The 17,916-nt window shown below is 37.0% G+C and overlaps 1 protein-coding gene across 4 annotated transcripts in view; it reads right to left on the bottom strand.

Annotated features, from left to right (window-relative positions):
• TPGS2 (tubulin polyglutamylase complex subunit 2) overlaps positions 1–17,916 on the bottom strand; it is a 50,252-nt gene that overhangs the window by 19,135 nt on the left and 13,201 nt on the right. For all 4 annotated transcript variants that reach the window (XM_074203868.1, XM_074203870.1, XM_074203867.1 and 1 more), the window contains exon 3: positions 1,753–1,840. In XM_074203868.1, the coding sequence (XP_074059969.1) occupies positions 1,753–1,840 (88 nt within the window). The remainder of the gene's footprint in view (positions 1–1,752; positions 1,841–17,916) is intronic.

Below are 17,916 nucleotides of genomic sequence, written 5' to 3'. Positions count from 1 at the left end.
TATATTGAGATTGCATTCCACCAAATGCCTAAATCTTTTTTTCAGATAAAAATCTTCCTAATAATCCCTTTCCATCTTGTACTTGTAAAATCAATATTGTGTATTCAAATGTAAGACTTTATATTTCTTTACTGTTAAATTTCTTCCTAATCAGATCCAGCTTAACATTCTAGCCTTTAAGAGACCTGATTTTGTGTATGGGAAGGAGAAAAATCCTATTATCCCTTCCAGCTTTGTGCCATCTGCAAAAATGCCTTTTGTGCTTTTATAAAGGTTACTAATAAAGTTGTTAAACAGCAGTTCCAAGCACATTAAGGGCATTGTACTGAATACTTCCTTCTAAGGTGACCTGGAAATAGTAATGATTCTTTAAGTCTGACCACTCAAAAAAATTCTGAATGTAACTAAACCATCATGTGTTATATCTTTCCATCTTTTTCACAAAGAGTTTGAGATATTTTATTAACCTCCTTAATAATATCTATAAGGGGAAGCTAGGTGGCGCAGTGGATAGCACACTGGCCTTGGAGTCAGGAGGACCTGAGTTCAGGTCTAGCTGTGTGATCTTGGGCAAGTCATTTAACCCCACTGCCTTGCAAAAACCAAAAAAAAAAAATCTAAGTAAACTATATTTACTGTATTCCCTTGATATAACTCTACTACTCTGAGCAAGTCACTTAATTTCTTTGTATATCAGTTTTCTCATCTATTAAATGAGAAAAAAATACTTTACAAACTAACTTTATAGGATTTTTGGGTAGAAAGCAAACTATAACCTATAAAATACTAGCTAAAATGAGCTGATACTATTATTATTTAATTTTTATTTTGTTTGGTTTCTTTTTTTATAAGAGAATGGTTCTTCTTAATATATAAAATCTATACAGAACAGTAAAATGAGAGGAAAGGCTGAAGCCCACCTAGCTAGGGGGACAAGTCAACATACCAGACAAACTAATTCCTCTGAACATCTTCCCAAGCTAAGACCTGTGCCTTAAGCTATTTTTTTAATTTACAGATTAATATAGCTGAGGTGTACTAGCTATTATTTCTGTATATGAAGCAATGAAAAGGCAAGGTAGCTGGAAAATCTGTAGATTTTCATAAAACAAAAATTCATTACCTTTAATGCTTATTTTTTGAAACACATTTTGTTGTTCACTTGTTTTTCAGTTTTGTCTGTCTCATGATCCCATTTAGGGTTTTCTTGTCAAAGATGCTGGAGTGATTTGCCATTTCTTTTTCCAACGCATTTTACAAGATGAGAAAATTGAGGCAAACAGGATTGAGTGACACACCTAGCATCAGCAAAGCTAGTATTTGAGGCCAAGTTTGAATTCAGGAAGATGAGTCTTCCTGACTCCAGGTCTAGCACTGTGCTTCCCCTTTGAAACACATAGGCAGACAAGTTATACTTAAGACCTCTAGAGGGTGTTAGACCAACCCACAATGCTGGATAGCCTTCACAGTCCCTATACTAGTGAATGTGAAAATTCTATGCTTTATAGACTATGATCTTGATTAAGGCTCTCAAACCTACTTTCTTAACAGGTTAACATACTCCAGAAGTAGCTGCTGTCTTCTGAGCAGAGAGAAGTTCATGTCAAGCACTGACTGAATTTTCAGGAAGCAATTATGTTTTTTATCATTTCTGGGAGATAACTCAATCTTCTAACATTATAATATAGAGAAATATTTCAGGAAGAACAACAGTGCAGGTGGGGGCAAGGAGTGGTAGAGAAGTGAACTTACTATCTAGCTTCACATTCCACATCATGTGGAAGCCATTTGTCATCAGGTAAAAATTCTTCAAATCATCTGGCAATATACAATCATTTTCCTGTAATCATAAAGTACCTGAGCATTAGGGTAGGAATTGGTGAAGAAAGTGGGATCAGGGAAAAAGAAGAAAGTGGCTGTCTTTCAAACTAAGAAATTACATACGCAATTAGGAATGCTTACCACATTCTATGTCTTCCAACTAAATGCAAGCTGTCAAATAGCCCACAAAGGGTAAAAAAAAAGATTTTAAACACAAGTAATAATTCACATATATGTAGTATTCTTAAAATTTCAAAGCATTTTCCTCATGATCTTGTGAAATATATTTAAAAATAATTAGAGCACACATTTACAAAATAGCTTACATGAGTTATATCATTTGCACGTTGTTTGATTCTCAAAATAGCTCTCATTTTAGATTGGAGAAAACAGAGAAGTTAAGTGATTTGCTTAGGATCACATAACATGTGGTATCTGAGTGGGATTTCAAGCTCGGTGTTCAGACTCCAAGTCTGCCACTCTGTCCACTACATTAATAGCTGTCTCACTGATCAAGTTGAACACATGGAGTATATTTATTGTAACAAGTTGATAGCTTCATAAGGGATCATCAGACTTCTGTCCAAAGATCTTTAATTTCAAATTTAATTAATATGGTTGAAGTAACCAGGGATATTTAGCCTGCAGAAGATAGAAGAGAGAGCTACCTAAGTATCTGAAGGGTCATCACAGAAGAGGAGAGGGCAAGGAAATAAGAATTTCTATAGGTCAAGCATTTATCTCATTTAATCTTAATAATAACCCTGCAAAGTAGGTACCATTATTATTCCCATTTTATAATCAAAACTGGGTTTTCAGGGGAAGGCTATAAGTCTGAAGACCTGCATAGGTCCCTCTGGGACGTAGCAGAAAGAGAATGGGATAATAAATTATTATAGAAGAATTTAATATATGCATTATTGTAATGAGTGCTCATTTAATATTTAATAGTTAATAGTTAATATTAATTACATCATTTTTGGATGCAGTCAAAGTAGTTTTCTAATTTATTCAGTAGCATATGAATAGGAGGAGAGGAGGAAAGTGAGGAGTAAGTAGTCCAGGCAAATCAGGATCAATGACAAGACAAAGAAACAAGGGAGTTAAGGGTAGAGTATAGTATAGAGTTAAACTGGTTCACTGGGGGTTGGCTTGCGCTGAGAGGTGGAGAAAATAAAGACCATGAATAAAATGAAGGACAACATTTTGAGTCACAAGGCTTAGAGAAAGACAGGATTAAAGATTATGATCAAATACAGGAACATCAAAGTTTGTGATCAAAGAAACAGAACCTGTGTGAATGATAATATGATTAAAGGTTATAACCATCTTTATGTGCAACTGTGGTGAAGTAGAGGAGTAGGCTGAGGAACTGGGAAGTGAGGGTGCTTAAAGGGTCTGGATATGTTGAAATCTTCTAGTAAGAGAACAGGATATGGGGAGAAAAGAACATGAGTCAGGCTCTGATAAAGGATTGAATAAAAGATTGATAAAGAAAGAATAATAACCTGGGGGGGGGTCAAATAGATAACAACCACCAGGATTTAGACTGGGTAATAAATTTAAGTAGAATGAACTTCAAAGAAAGAAAACTTTCTTGTTTAAAGTGGCAGAGGGAGAATCTGGAAATGGTATGGGAACTAACAAGTATTTCTTGTCTCCACTGCAACCAATGAGTAAGGAGATATGAAAGTGTAGCAAGTACTTGAAAGGATGACAATGAAAGCACTATCATCAGGAAGGAGTTATGTCCAGTAAGGGTCAGGGGAATGGAGAAAACAAGTTGAAGCTTTATGGAGCAGGTAGTCCAAAAGGCACAAAAGAAGAGGCAATTTCTCTTTCATTACCTCATGGACAGTCTTTTGATAGCTTCAAAAGACCAACATACTAGATGAAGTGAACTATAAGATGATAGCTCTTCTTGTGGGTAAGTAACATATTTGTGATAAAAGCTCAGAGAATTGGTTAGAAATATCAGAGATGAAATAAGAGAGCTGTAACCAAATGATAGGGAGCAGGAGTAGATAATCCCACAGAATCCCAAAGCATTCCTAGCAACTAAACCACAAGAAAAGTGAGGCATCATGTAGCACCTTCTTCCTGACCTCATGTGGTGGGTTACCTTCTCAGAAGTTCCAGATGTTTGATCACTATCCTACCATTGCTGCCATCTCTAGTTTAAGAGTTAGCTGGGGCTTATTCAAAGGCCTCATGTTTGGTTGTTTTTTTTTCCCTTGCAGAAATTTGTGGATCATGTAGAAGAGTCACTAGTCTTTTTCTGTTTAGTCCCCAAAAGTAGCAATGAGTAGAAATTGCAAAGACCAAATTCAGTTTGATGTGAGGAAAAACTTATTAATTACAGTAATCTATCCAGGGATGGAATTGGCTGTTTCAGAAATTATGGGACCCCCCCCCAATTGGTCTTCAGGCAAAGATCATTTCTTGGGGCTGTGGTAGAAGGAATTCTTATTCCAGTATGGATGGGATTAAAGGATCCAAGGTTCCTTCCTTGATTCTGAAATTATGTTAATAGACAAAGAATCATCAAAGTTGAGAGTTTCATACTGGAAATACAGAAAACATTTTAAAATTCATGTACATTTCTTATTGTTTCTTCGAGCTCAACAGTAAATGCATAGCAAGGGGAAAAGGACTGGCCAGAGGGTCAAGACAAGGTTTCAAATCCTGCCTCAGACATGTACTAGCTATTTATTTAATCTTTCCAGTGCCCCAAACAACTCTTCAAGATTATAAATTGATAATCTACTAATACTTTTATTCCATAAAATTCCCTCACTAATAGTAGCATAGATGTGGATGAAAAAAACAAAAACCATTTCAAAAAAAGAACTTGGTCTCAACAGAAGGCAGGATCCTTTAAGAATTATAACACTTTAGGGGCGGCTAGGTGGCGTAGTGGCGTAGTGGATAAAGCACTGGCCCTGGAGTCAGGAGTACCTGGGTTCAATTCTGGTCTCAGACACTTAATAATTACTTAGCTGTGTGGCCTTGGGCAAGCCACTTAACCCCGTTTGCCTTGCAAAAACCTAAAAAAAAATTATAACACTTTCTCTTCACTTGTTGAGTTATCCTCAGAGAAACAAGGACCTTTTCTCATGAGAAATTTATTCAATGTCAATCCACAAGCACTGACCTATGTATAGATTTGTAAGGGACAATATGGGAGAAGCATTGAGATTAGTTAGGGTCTTGGTCTCTCTCAGCTCCTCCATTAATCAATGTAAGCTATGACAAAGAACTCCAGAGTTTTTCACAGACTAATTTCAGTCTTGGGGACACACAAATCTCTTTGGCTTATTCTTCCATATAGAATTTTCCAAAGAAGCCTCAAAATGTAAATTATTTTCTCCCATCAAACTTTCCTGGGCATCATCAGAATGTACAAATCATGTCTAAGTTTCTGTATATGTAAGTGGACTCTCAGTTCACAGGTAAGCACTTTATTTTGTACCACAGTCAAAAAACAAAGAGCAAGAGCCTTCAAACAATCTAGTCAATTTTCTTTTCCTCTTCATTGAATCCCATCTTTTCCCCAGAGACATAACCAGTTCTCTAGATTCTTGGTTGCACCCTATGGCTAATAATTCTCAAGAAGGGAAATAAACTTGAGTCTGATCAAAAAATCACTACACATCCTCCTCCTTCTTCCCATGTACCTAAGCATTAAGACTCAACTGGAATGAAATATTTCACTTGGAGTTAAGAGATCAATCTAACTTTCCTATGAGATCCCCTCCTTCTACTTCCTTAGGAACCTATACAGTCTTAAGGACATATTATCTCCTGAAAAATCTGGAGTCCCCAAGAGGGAAATTCTGCATTTGGGATCACTATAGAAGTAACTCTTACTTTAGCTCTGTACCATTTAAATAGTTCATGGTAAAAGTCTAGGGTAAAATCCAAATTTATTCTGAATCTGAGCTTTGTCTTTTGCAACTTCTCAACCCAAAGCCCTGTAGTTGTTTCCTCTTCTTTCCATAAGGCTAGATTTAAGAATTCCCATCAGAGTGACAGAAGACCAAGCATCATTCTATTACTGTTTGTGCTCAGGCCATGGGATTTCTTCCCTCCTGGAAGGCCCACTTGGTTCCCTCTCTGGGGAATTTTTAGAGGTTCTGCCACTGCCTCTCTATGGCTATTATTTCTGAGGTTTCATGGGCTCTAGAAAGGAGATGCTCAGATCAGTAAACTCACTTCCCAGGGACCCAGACATGTTCTCTGGTCTCTGTGCTTGCTTAGTTCTATATCTATCAGATCCTCTTGCAGATTCCTTTTGCTCTTTTTCTCAGCCAGAACTTGAAGATGCTTACTTATATCTAGAATGCTCAGACTCAATTCATCATTTTCAATGAAGTATATAAGGCTCACCATCTTATAACAGCCAACATTTATAGAACCAGTGAAGTGCAGTATGGTCCATGACTGGGAAGGCACAAACAGTTTCTGAGTTAGGAGTTGTACTGTATGAGCTTAATAGAGGTTGCACAGGCACACCTCCTACAGTGAGGCAAGTATTTTTTCCTTAAGTTAAAATAGAGATCAGCAATACTAAATATCTTATACACATACAATAATGAACATACATAATAAAAGGGTCTATAAACATTACACTAGTGACATATAGAGAGATAGCAACAGGCCTGCATTTATTGTATATGCTCAACTCAGTTTGTGAGGGATTGCACAATCTGAAATAAGGCACAGTTTGCTGTTGTCTCACCTTATCTCTCTTCTCATATTTGAGGCTAAAATACACAAATGCAACTATTTTTGTCTATGGAATTGAGTAGAATTGTACATAAATTTTATGTATATATATATGTGTGTATATATATATATATATATGTATGTATAATGGATCAGTGGACAAATATTTATTTTACTTTATCATTATTATTTTTTATCTTTTCATGATGTCAGGGGAGGCTCTGCCTCCTTTGCTTCCCTCAACCATATGTCCCAATATTGTATCATTTAGTCTTAAAAAGGACCCTGAGATGTAAATGTAAATTCCTATCCTCATCAAGGTTAATAGGACCAAAGTCCCAAATGAGGGATTAATGAGGACATTATCACATATCAATAGCATATAACGAAAAGCTTTATCTTTTAATTGTATCAGTCCTAGTCAGAACCTCTCATGATTATGTATATTTACCAATGTATCTGTGTGTATCAATTTTCTTAAAATATTAAATAACTTCCAAGACATCTAATTTCAAAATGAGTTATGAGTCTCTGTCCCTTTTAGACATTAAAGGGAGATGAAAAGATAGGGGTAAAGAGAGATATAAAAGACATAATACCCAGATCCCCTAATATTTGAAAATTTACTCTTTATAGATCCAGCAAATACAATGGATTAAACTAGAAGAAGACAATTCTGCTCTATTTTGATAATCCTACAACATAAGAGATATAAATGTAGAGATTGTCTTTTCCACCTTGGCTCCATCCTCTGTCTGGGAAGGTTTTCCTTTGATTTTGGGGTTGTATATTGATGTCTCCACTACTATAACCACTCACTTCACTTGTTTCCACCTATTAGCTGCTCCTTCAAATTTTATCTCATGCATATGGCTCATTTAAAACACATCTACTACTGTCATTATTTTATGAAACTGAATAAAATATAAGCTGATTCTTGGGGAGATTTCATGGGGCCCTGATATCAAACATTTACCTGATTAGTCATCAAAGGTACAAAACTAGTCTCTATCAGGCACTAAAAAAAAATGGGAAAGTACTGATAAATTCAAACATTGTAACAAATTTTTGGATAATAAAACAAAGCATATTGAATCTGGCAGCAAAAAGATCTAGGTTTGAATTCTACATCTGACATTTTCCTAGCAAGTCCCTCAACTTCTTGAAACCTATTTCCTCATTTATATAATGTGGATACTAATACCTTATCAGATTTTTTTTTACAAAGCTTAATTGAGCTAAAACAAGTAATATCTTTGCAAACCTTTAACACTACATAATTATCAACTCTAGTGCAACTATCGTGAAGTTAGCCGTTTTCTAGAGACATTGATCATTTGTGAGAATTTCATACTAACTAATGTGGCATTTCACTGTAATTGTAATACTTGGTGAAGACTACAGAGTTAGATGGACCATTAGACTGATTCATGAAGCTGTAGCATGTTCAGCAGCCACACCAGGTGAAATGTCACAGTAGTAGACAGGCTAAACCAGTTGGAGGGTAGTCAATAGATCTCAAAACTATTGGTGAATTAGGAAGATTTCTCCTCTTAGAATGTGAAGACATTTCTCTGGTGAAATGTTGGATGAGAATAATTTGTTCCAACAGCCATGAAGGCAGCCAAAGCAGGCACCATGGAGTGCTTAGAGTTTGGTCATATCAGGGTCATCGCCAGTCATCTTGACTTTTTTCTTGCCATTGGACTTCAATGATTTTGGAAGAGCCTGAAGTTGACTACTATTGCAACCCTTTCTCACTTAAATTCAATTCACATGCAAGTTAAGACATCACCCTGTGAAGTCATTAGTCCTCTTCAAAAACAAAGGATGAACAATTTATAACATCTCTAATACTGTTATTATTTGTGAAAATATTTTATCAAACAAAGACAAGGTACTATTGAAACAACAGTAGAGCACATCAAAAGTTGAGATTTTCATTTCATTCTCACACCAATGCTCAAAGCAGGAAGGTATTTCATCCCTTTCAACTTCTAGGTATTATCAAGGACTGGTCTCACCATGGTCAGAATCTTATTCTGTATGTAAATATTCTGAATCCTAACAAGACTGGAATCATGTAATTAACTCACAACTAGTTTAGGCAGTTCCATCAAGACATGGGACGCCTTTCCTGTTTGCAACTGCATCAACAAACAGGACACCAGGATGCAAATCAGTTTCAAACATTCAGTACTGCTACTTCTCAGTCTGTTCTGAATACTTCTCAGCACTCTTTACATGTAGCACAGCCAGACATAAGTCTGGAATTCACAATTAGCAGAAGGGACTGGCATGGTCCTGGCAAACATTAAGTTCTCCAAGATCTTTCTTTTTCCTTCCAAACTCTTAATGTCACTGCTCTCTGTCTCTTCTTTCTCTAGGTGGTGTGAATATACAGAACTAAATCTATAAAATGAAATTATGTCAACATACTAACAAAGAGGCTAGAATGCCCTAATATAAAGAAATGAATAAAAATAAGATGTTTTAAGGTTAATTTTAGTCTTTTGTTCTTCTCACCCTCAGAAATTTTAAAGCTATGTTAAATATCAAAGCCTCTACCAGGTCCTTGCACTAACTCATTTGTTTTCCTTCTTACAAAGTTATTTGAATCTTAAGATTAGCTCTGGATTTACACGAAGTTCATAGATAGTACAAGAAAGTTAATAAGTCCTTCTGATCAGTCAAAATGAGCATTCAAACTAAATATTGTGTTTCACTGAAACTGGCGGTAAAGTACTGGCCATTTATGAACCACCTTCTAGTTCTTGGCTGCCTGATCAGAGGGGCCACAGTACTGTTCAAAGTACAACTAAAGATTTGTAGCACATGATGCATTATTTTGTCAATACTTCCATCTAGTGGTTATAATAAGATAAGTCCTAGCTATACCTTTCAAAAAAGGATTCCATTCTGTTGATCCAACAAAGAAACAAAGTGTACCCCAGTCCTTATGCTTTTCTTTAGAAGAATATATAATGTAGTATGTGTTTGTTACAAAGCTATCAAAGAAAATATCTACTATGCTCTATCCATGCAGAGGACCAAAGACAATAGGGAAGTGTATGCTCTATTTCCATACAATCTTCATAGGATGAAAGGAAGTATAAACTATTCTCACAAAAGCTTCAAGGGGTGAAGGATGTCAGCTGCCTCCTGAAATTTTTAATTTCATGAACCTGTGTAACCTACCATTGTCTCTTCTTTTTAATAAAAGGCACCATAAAGTAAGGAGAGGAAGGAGCAAAAGAGAAATAAGGTCCACCCTATGGTTAAGAAGAATGGAGATATAGTGCTGAGGTAGTGGATCACTGGAGTTGTTTTTTTTTGCAAGCCAATGGGGTTAAGTGACTTGTCTAAGGTCTCACACCTATAAGTGACTGAAGCTGAATTTGACACTTAAGTCCTCCTGACACCAGGGTCAGTGCTCTAACCATTGGGCAACCTGGCTGCCCCAACACCAGAGTTTCTTAAGTTGTTCTGCCCATTGATATTCCACTGTTATTCTATTGGTAATATGCCTGCTGCCTGGTAAAGAATAAATACTAAGGCAACTTGTAAAATGAAAGGTGTTCAACTGTCTTTTGAATTGGGATTCTTAAGCCTCCCCATTCAATCATTTTAATTTGGGAGGAGGAGAAAAGGAAAGGGAGTTAGGCAGACCACAGAATCATTTGGTATTTATAAACATTGGGTGGAGAGAGTTACTCTTATCTAGTTTGAATAGGGATACACCCAGGAGATGTGTTTGAGGTTCAGAAACTGTGTGACCCTGAGAAAGTCATGTAACATTTGTGAACTTAAGTTCTTAATTTACATTCTCCCAGGATTCTCTAGCTCAGAGATGTTTAAAGTGGCTTAGAGTCGGTACGTGTGCCATGTAGATTATAAAAATTCTGAACAAATTTGCCTCATAGGCTTAGATTGAGAGGAGATAGAATCCTGACTCATTCATGTCATTCAGTCTCTATGTCTTAGTTTTACCATCAAAACCTGAATTTCAAATTCTCTCATTCTGGGGGGAGGATAGGAAGTCTAGCTAATCAAGAACTAGCATAAAATGTCACCAAAATGCTTAATAAAAATAAAGCTCTCTTGTTCAAGGCTGTTGGAAGAATGAATAAGTGGATACTCTCCGAGACTTGGGAAGATAAAGAGCTTGGAGTAGATGTTACATATTACTAACTATTGCCAGAACAAATGGAAAGGCAGTAGACAGAGAGCACATGGATCATATAATTGTGCAAAATATACAGATTGAAACTGTTTTCTGGAGAATAAAAGGAGAGAAAATATATTACAGTTGAAAGAGAAACTGGTCACCTCTTTCAACTTCTGAGCACCCCATCAGTCATCTAACTATTGCAAGTTCAAATTTTAACCCTTTCAATCCCTCCCAATAACCCTGATTGTATACCATCTTGTTTTTTCTTCTTTTCACCAATGGTGAAAATAGTCCCAGGGCCCTTAATTTGCTCTTAGGTTATTTTCTTTGGAGAATATTTGTGGACTCTGCATCCAAGTTGTTTGCCATGTTGTGGCCTCTGTGCCTCATTGTGACCTCATCCTAACAAGAGAACTGATTCCCTGTCATTCCAACAAACTACTTTCTTGGCATGTCTAATCATGCTCCTTTTCTTCAATTAATCCTTGTACTGTGCATTCTCCATTCCTTTGATTGGAGCTATCACCACTGTAAAATTGGGACATTTGCCCTTCTCCAGTCCTGCAATCTCTCTCTTATTCTCCATGATGATTCAAAATTCACTGACTTTGATCTAAAGATTACTCTCCAATTTATTCAAGAAGCTAGACTGTAGCCATTTAAGCATGCTGATATGAAATGGTTAAACACTGCCTGATGGTCTCTTAAATTCAACGCCAAATCATGGTGGAGTACAGTGAGAAGGTTCATAAATAACATCCTCCATTTAATTTGTATCCTATGATTGTCCGCTATCCTGTTGATCTTCAAAAAGGAAAAACAATATGAAGAAGGGCACAGGGAAACACACCCTTGGGACAGAAAAAACTAGTGCATAGGAAGCCACCCACGTACAATGAACACTGTTTTAAGCACTCCTTGGGGAGGGCCACCCCAAGGCCTATGTATTGGAAAATACCTGGAACCAGTTGCTAAACCACTCCCCAAATACCACCCTTGTCCTACCCTCAATGGAAATGCATTTAAGCAAGGTCCTCTGGAGTAGAGCTCTCTTTTCTTCTTTGCATTTTCCCTGCAGGATGGCTACTTTTCCTCTCTAAACTAGAACCAAATCCTTCCAGCCTATGCTGCCAGAGCAATATGGCCCCAGTTCTGTGAGCCCAGATTTACGTTAATCTAAGCTTTTCTTTTCTCCTCTCCTGGGCTCCCTGCCATTTCCTTCTCTCATCTCTCCTCTATGTTGTTTCTGTGAACTGTTTGTGCCTTGCAGACTTGTTAAAAAAAAAATCTGAGCTTTCCCCACCTCCAGGGCTAGTCATGAATTTTTTACTTCCAAGAACCCTGATCTTTGTGGTGGCACAACCTATTTCCTGTCATCGTACTGACAACCCACAAATGGTTATGAATCTGGCCCTGAATTCCCTCAGACTCCTAAAAGGTAAGGGACCCCCTGAACTGTGCCCACCTCTTCCAGATCAGATCAAATTAAACTTATGGGCCAGCCTTCTCTTGCCCTGGGAAATTGTGAGAGAAAATGTCATATTATGAATTTGTGGGGAATGGCTAGAGCTTAGGAAGCCATTATTTCAGCACCCAGATTCAGTAGTGATTTGTGGGTCTCTGGCTTGGACCCCTGAGAATCCAACCAATGTATTGTTGAGGCTCCCCTCTTTCTAGATGAGCAGTTTGTAATGAAATTTGGAGTGTTTAGGACTATGTGGTATGAGGCCAGCAGTGGGAAGGTTTATTTCAGCTCCTGGACTGAGTTCACAAGTTGGGTGTAGTAAGCTATAAGTTTACCAAGCTTATACTGGTCTCAAGGAGAGGACCTTGTTATAAGGGCACCATATGTTAAAAGTCAGTCAATAACCAGAGCTTAAGAGATGGATTTTTCTTTCTTAGGAAGTCTATCCACGTTTCCCCTTTGGCTGGCAAATGGTTACAAAAAGACTTCTTATCTCTTAAGAAATCTGAGTTTTTTTTAAAGAGTTGGTCTGGTTTCTAGTCTTTCCCCTTGTCTATGGAATGGCAATTACTGATCCATTGCATTCCCTGTCTTGACTTGGCCAATCTATTCTGCCTTCACTTTCCCTCCCTTTCAGAGAAGTAGCATCTTGGAATCTCTCTTGGAATCCTGCAGTCTGAGTGCCATGGATTGTGCGACTGAGTCTCACTGTACCACATCAGCCCCTCTCTGAGATGGGGGAGGGGAGGTCCCTGCCCCAGGGCCCCAGAAGCTTCTAATCCTTGCCCCAGCTGAAGTGACAGCCTGGTTGTACTTCTCCAGTACCTAGGGTAAGTTTTTCAAATCTGCCCTAAGCCCCATGACTGTCTGAGGGAACATCACCCTGACTTAATCACCTAGAGTCAAAAAAAATGATCTTTTCCCTGGTTTAGGGGTACAACCTCTCCCTTGTCTAACCATGTGGTTTCTCAGCCCTGATTCCTATTACTAGGGCTTTATCTTTGTGGTAGCACCACTCATTTTCCCGCCATCAATAACATTTACCAAAAACACTGGATATGGGAAAAAGTTTTGTTGTACAATGGTTAGAACACTGGATCTGGAGAAGGAAGACCCAAGTTCAAATCCTGCCTCAGATATTTCTTAGCTTGTATAGATGTAGAAAAATTCTCAATGAGGTCAAGTTGTATGTACTAGTCTAGATAATTAGCAAAAGAACAATTATTCCCAATCTACAAGCATTATAAAGTAAATGAATCAACAGGATAAATAAAATAGAGGGAATAAATAAAGTTTCTACCTTAAGGATTTCAAAGGAACATCTTAATATAGTGCAGGAATGTAAAATGTTCTTTAGAAAATTATTCAATAGGGTATAAAAATCTATCTTACCCTAGAGAAAAATGAGAGGAAAGGGATGGGATAAGGGGGAATGGGGGACGGAAGAGTGGGTGATAGAAGAGAGGGAAGATCCTGGGAGAGGGTGAAAGGATAAGATGAAAGGAGAGAGAGAGAATGGAATAGATGAGAGTGGGGAGGAATAGAATGGAAGGAAATGCAGTTTGTATTAGCAACTGTAGAAAAAATATTGAAGCAACTTCTCTGGTGGACTTATGATAAAAAAAAGACAGCACATCCCAGAGACAGAGCAGAGCTGTTGAAATCTGAACACAGACTGAAGTACACTATTTTTTCTCTCTCACTATTCTTGAGGTTTCTCTATCTTTGGGGGGGGTTATGTTTACTCTCACAACAAGATTATTATAATATAAAATAAATAAATCAAATTGTCACTCAGGGAAAAAAAAAGAAACTTATTCACAAAAATGAAGAAGGCATACCCTTCCCATCTTTCTACCTAGAACTATTAGCTTGTGCTTTTCAGTTATGTGTACCTGTCCATCTGAAGACAAGATTCAAGATTTCCCCCTTTACAAAGGTGCCCCCATACCAGATCTTAAAAATTTTGCTTCTGGACAACCATGAATCCTGAATAATATCTTAAAAGAGACACAGTAAGTGCATCAAACTTTATTTCTGGGCTTACTATGTCTCTTAAAATGCCTGAAGTCCTGGGAACATTAGTATGGAGAAACTGTATACAACAGGCCAATTTAAAGTCCCCAGTGCTGTAGAGTCTACAGAAGCCATAGGAACTCTGTATCTATACTTAAAAAAGCAATAACTCCTTCCCTATATCCTGGGGAAGGGTGAGGTAGGAATTTGAAATCTCATGAGAGGTGAAAAAAGTGATTAAGATAAATCTTTGTAGGGAGTGACTCCTGCTAGCAAGAGAGGAGTTAGAAAGAGATAGCTGAAGAACCAGAAAACCATTGTACACCCTAACAGCAACATGGGGGTGATGATCAACCTTGATGGACTTGGCTCATTCCATCAGTGCAATAACCAGGGACAATTTGGGGCTCTCTGCAATGTATCCAGAAAAAGAGCTGTGGAGTTTGAGCAAAGACCAAGGACTATTATCTTTAATTTAGGGGGAAAAAACTTATCTTATTGCCTGATCTTGCTATCTCTTATACTTTGTTTCTTCCTTAAGGATATGATTTCTTTCTCATCACATTCAATTTGGATCAATGTATGGAATGGAAACAATGTAAAGACTGGAAAATTGTTTTCTGTGAGGGGTGGGGGGGGAGGGAAGTAAGATTAGGGGAAAAATTGTAAAATTCAAAATAAATAAAATCTTTATAATTCAAAAGAAAAGAAGAGATAGCTGAGGCTACTTAACACTATGGATGCTTTCATGAAAGTAAATTTGCTGGAAAAAGAAAATGATGAAAGAAGGTACAGAGAGAGGCTGAATCTGCTCTGAATTATACAAGATAGACCGCCAACTCCTTGTCTCCTACTTTCTATTCCTTTTTTCTTTTAACCAATCTATTTTCTTCATTAGTCAAGTGTTCTCAAAAAGAAATAAGGTTCTCCCAAGCTAAGCTCCATCTTGTGTGTCCCTGATAAGAAAGGAAGCCTTGGAGGGAGAGGCTGTGCTTGCTTTGGAATACACAAGAGAGAAAGGAATAATTTCTTAGTTCAGATTACCCAGATTATCTAGCTAGGTGCTTTAGGTGAACCAAAGAGATTTTACTGATAACTTAACTCTTCAAAAAAGCCTAGTGAATCCTATCCTCTTGGATTCCCCAAGGCAAAAAGAATGAACTAAACAGTGGATTACTGAAGAAGGGAAAACTTGGTAAATAAGGCTAGAAGTCTTCAGTGCTTCAGGTATCCCTTTAATCTATTCAGGCAGGTTTAAAAAAAACTCTTTGGAAAATGGTGATTAGAGAGAAAGTCAAAAGTATATGGTCTTCTAAAGGCTTTGAGAAAGAGAAACTCTACCCTGCCCAGAGAGGGATTAGAAATACGGAATAGCTAGATCAAACTCTAATCTTTAGCCACTGGCAGACATTGATAATTGGAAGAAACTCTTGACTCCTTTTTTCAAAGAGTAGGGGTTGCAGAGTTAAAGGGGAACTATGCTATACTGGTGGATCCCCAGGGAGGATGCTTTAAAAATATATTAATTTTTAATTTATTTTAAACTTAAAACATCAAAAAAGAATGAGTATTACCAAATACATAGTAGAATAGAAAGCAAAGATTGTACATAAAACTGTAGGGCTCTATTTGCTTTTTCTTTTTAGGTATATAGTAAGATCAACCCCTGTAGCTTTTAAAAGTTTATGATTGTCAAAAACATTTATGGCTGCTGATGAGTTAACCCACTCTATCTTATGACAAGGATTTTTAACCTTTTTCATGTCCTGGACCCCTCTATTAGTTTTGTGAAGCCTTTGGACCCTTTACAGAATGGTTTCAAAAGCATTAAATTACATAATTATAAAGAGAACTGATTATAATGAAATATCACATTGAAAACCAAACAAAAAAAAATTTGTGAACTTCAGGATAAGAACCCTTATAAGATCTCATTTACAGTTGGGTTTTGTTTTGTTTTGTTTCCCTTAAGGGGTGGTCTCTAAACTGGCAGCATTTTTTCTCCATTATCCATCAGGCAAGTTTATTCAGATTTTATATGCTGGATATTGAAGTGACATTTTGAGGAAGTCACATACTTTTAAAATGATATTGTTAAATGGCCATTGTATATCATATTTTTATGTGCTTATGAAACTAATGTAACTACTCTGGTCTTGGAAAACTCATGTTCCATTGTGTGCCTAGATTCCTCATTAGGGATTTTTTTTTTTTGGTGGATATTCATTGAATATGATAAATAGGAATTTTGTACATGCCATAGGTACTGGTGGTAACGATAATGGAACAAGAGAAGGTAGAAAAGCCAAAATTGGGCCTGCACTGCTTCAAAACATATCATTTGATTAAAAGTCCAAAAAGTGAGAATAACTCAGATCAATCAGATCTCCCTGAAAGTCAGGTCAGCCCTACTATAAGACAAGACAGAAAGGCACACAAGAGTTACTCTTCCTGACCATAAAAAAGGACCCTGGGGGCAGCTAGGTGGAGCAGGGGACAGTCAGGCCCTGGATTCAGGAGGACCTGAATTCAAAAAGGACCCAGGGATTAGGGTGGTCCAGCTTGAGAATAGTACTTGTACCTAAAGTAGTTAAGCTATATTTTGCTAAAAACATAGACTAGATGGATAGATATATGCTGAATGTACTTGAGAAAGGAAATTTCTCATTAGTTTGACATAAGATGAATTTCACTTGAACTGGCATTAGAAAATGGAGACTGAAAAAATCCCTATCTCTCCAACTTTTTCTAGCTTCTTTATTCTTGGACTCATAGGACCCTGTGCAGCAGTAATCTTGAGGACTAAAGATGCATCATCAAGCTATACTGGATAGAAGATCCCAGTAATATTCTAATTACTTTATGAAAAAATACTCTTATACTCAACTTGTAGATACCTCTACAACTGATTAGGGGCAAGTCCTCTAGGTACAGGTTGAAAATGATTGCTTATGTTATAGTGAATATAGGGCTCTTAAGGAAGTTGTGTATTCATGTCAAAATCTAGCAAAAGTCTCTGGAGTTTCAACATTCATTGGGTCAAGCCTTGATCTATTCAAAGTACTTGTAGGGCTAGAATTAAGTTGAGGTTTGGCACCTAAATACCTGATAATTTCTACCTCTTCTGCCAAAACTTGCAGGGAAAAGAAAAATGATAGACACAAATCATCAAAGAACCACTAACTTTTCTAACCAAGAAGTGAATACAGAAAAATTTAACTTTGCTGACTCCAGCATTTGAGGAATAGAAGGATCATCTAAGGAAGAAATTCAGAGTGAAGGTCATAGTGTGCTTATTGTATGAATAGATGAAGTGACCCAAGGTATCCACATGCCAGCTCAACAATTCTGACCATTCTAAGAGAAATTTTAGAAAACTAATTATAAATGGAGGATCTCAGAAAGCTGAAGGAACTGCTCTCTATAGGCATCATTCTCAAAACTCATAATTTCTATGCTTTACCCACAATTTATTATGTAAGAGGACAAGATTTGAATGTGTAGATTATCAGACTTTGAATAAAAAACAAAGACCTAACCATGATCACTCCCCTACTCAAAAATGTTTGTGACTTTCTATACCCTATAGGTTAAAATAGAAAATCTACAACCTAGCATTTAAAATTCTCTGTAATTCAGCTCCCACCCATCTTTCCAATCTTATTTCATATTAAGAGACAGTTTTGATATAAGTACTTCATGCAATTTCAAGGTA

Source organism: Macrotis lagotis, chromosome X (assembly GCF_037893015.1).
Source record: "Macrotis lagotis isolate mMagLag1 chromosome X, bilby.v1.9.chrom.fasta, whole genome shotgun sequence".
Lineage (NCBI taxonomy): Eukaryota > Metazoa > Chordata > Mammalia > Peramelemorphia > Peramelidae > Macrotis > Macrotis lagotis.
The sequence above is the reverse complement of the archived record's forward strand: the minus strand, read 5'-3'. Positions and strand labels throughout refer to the sequence as shown.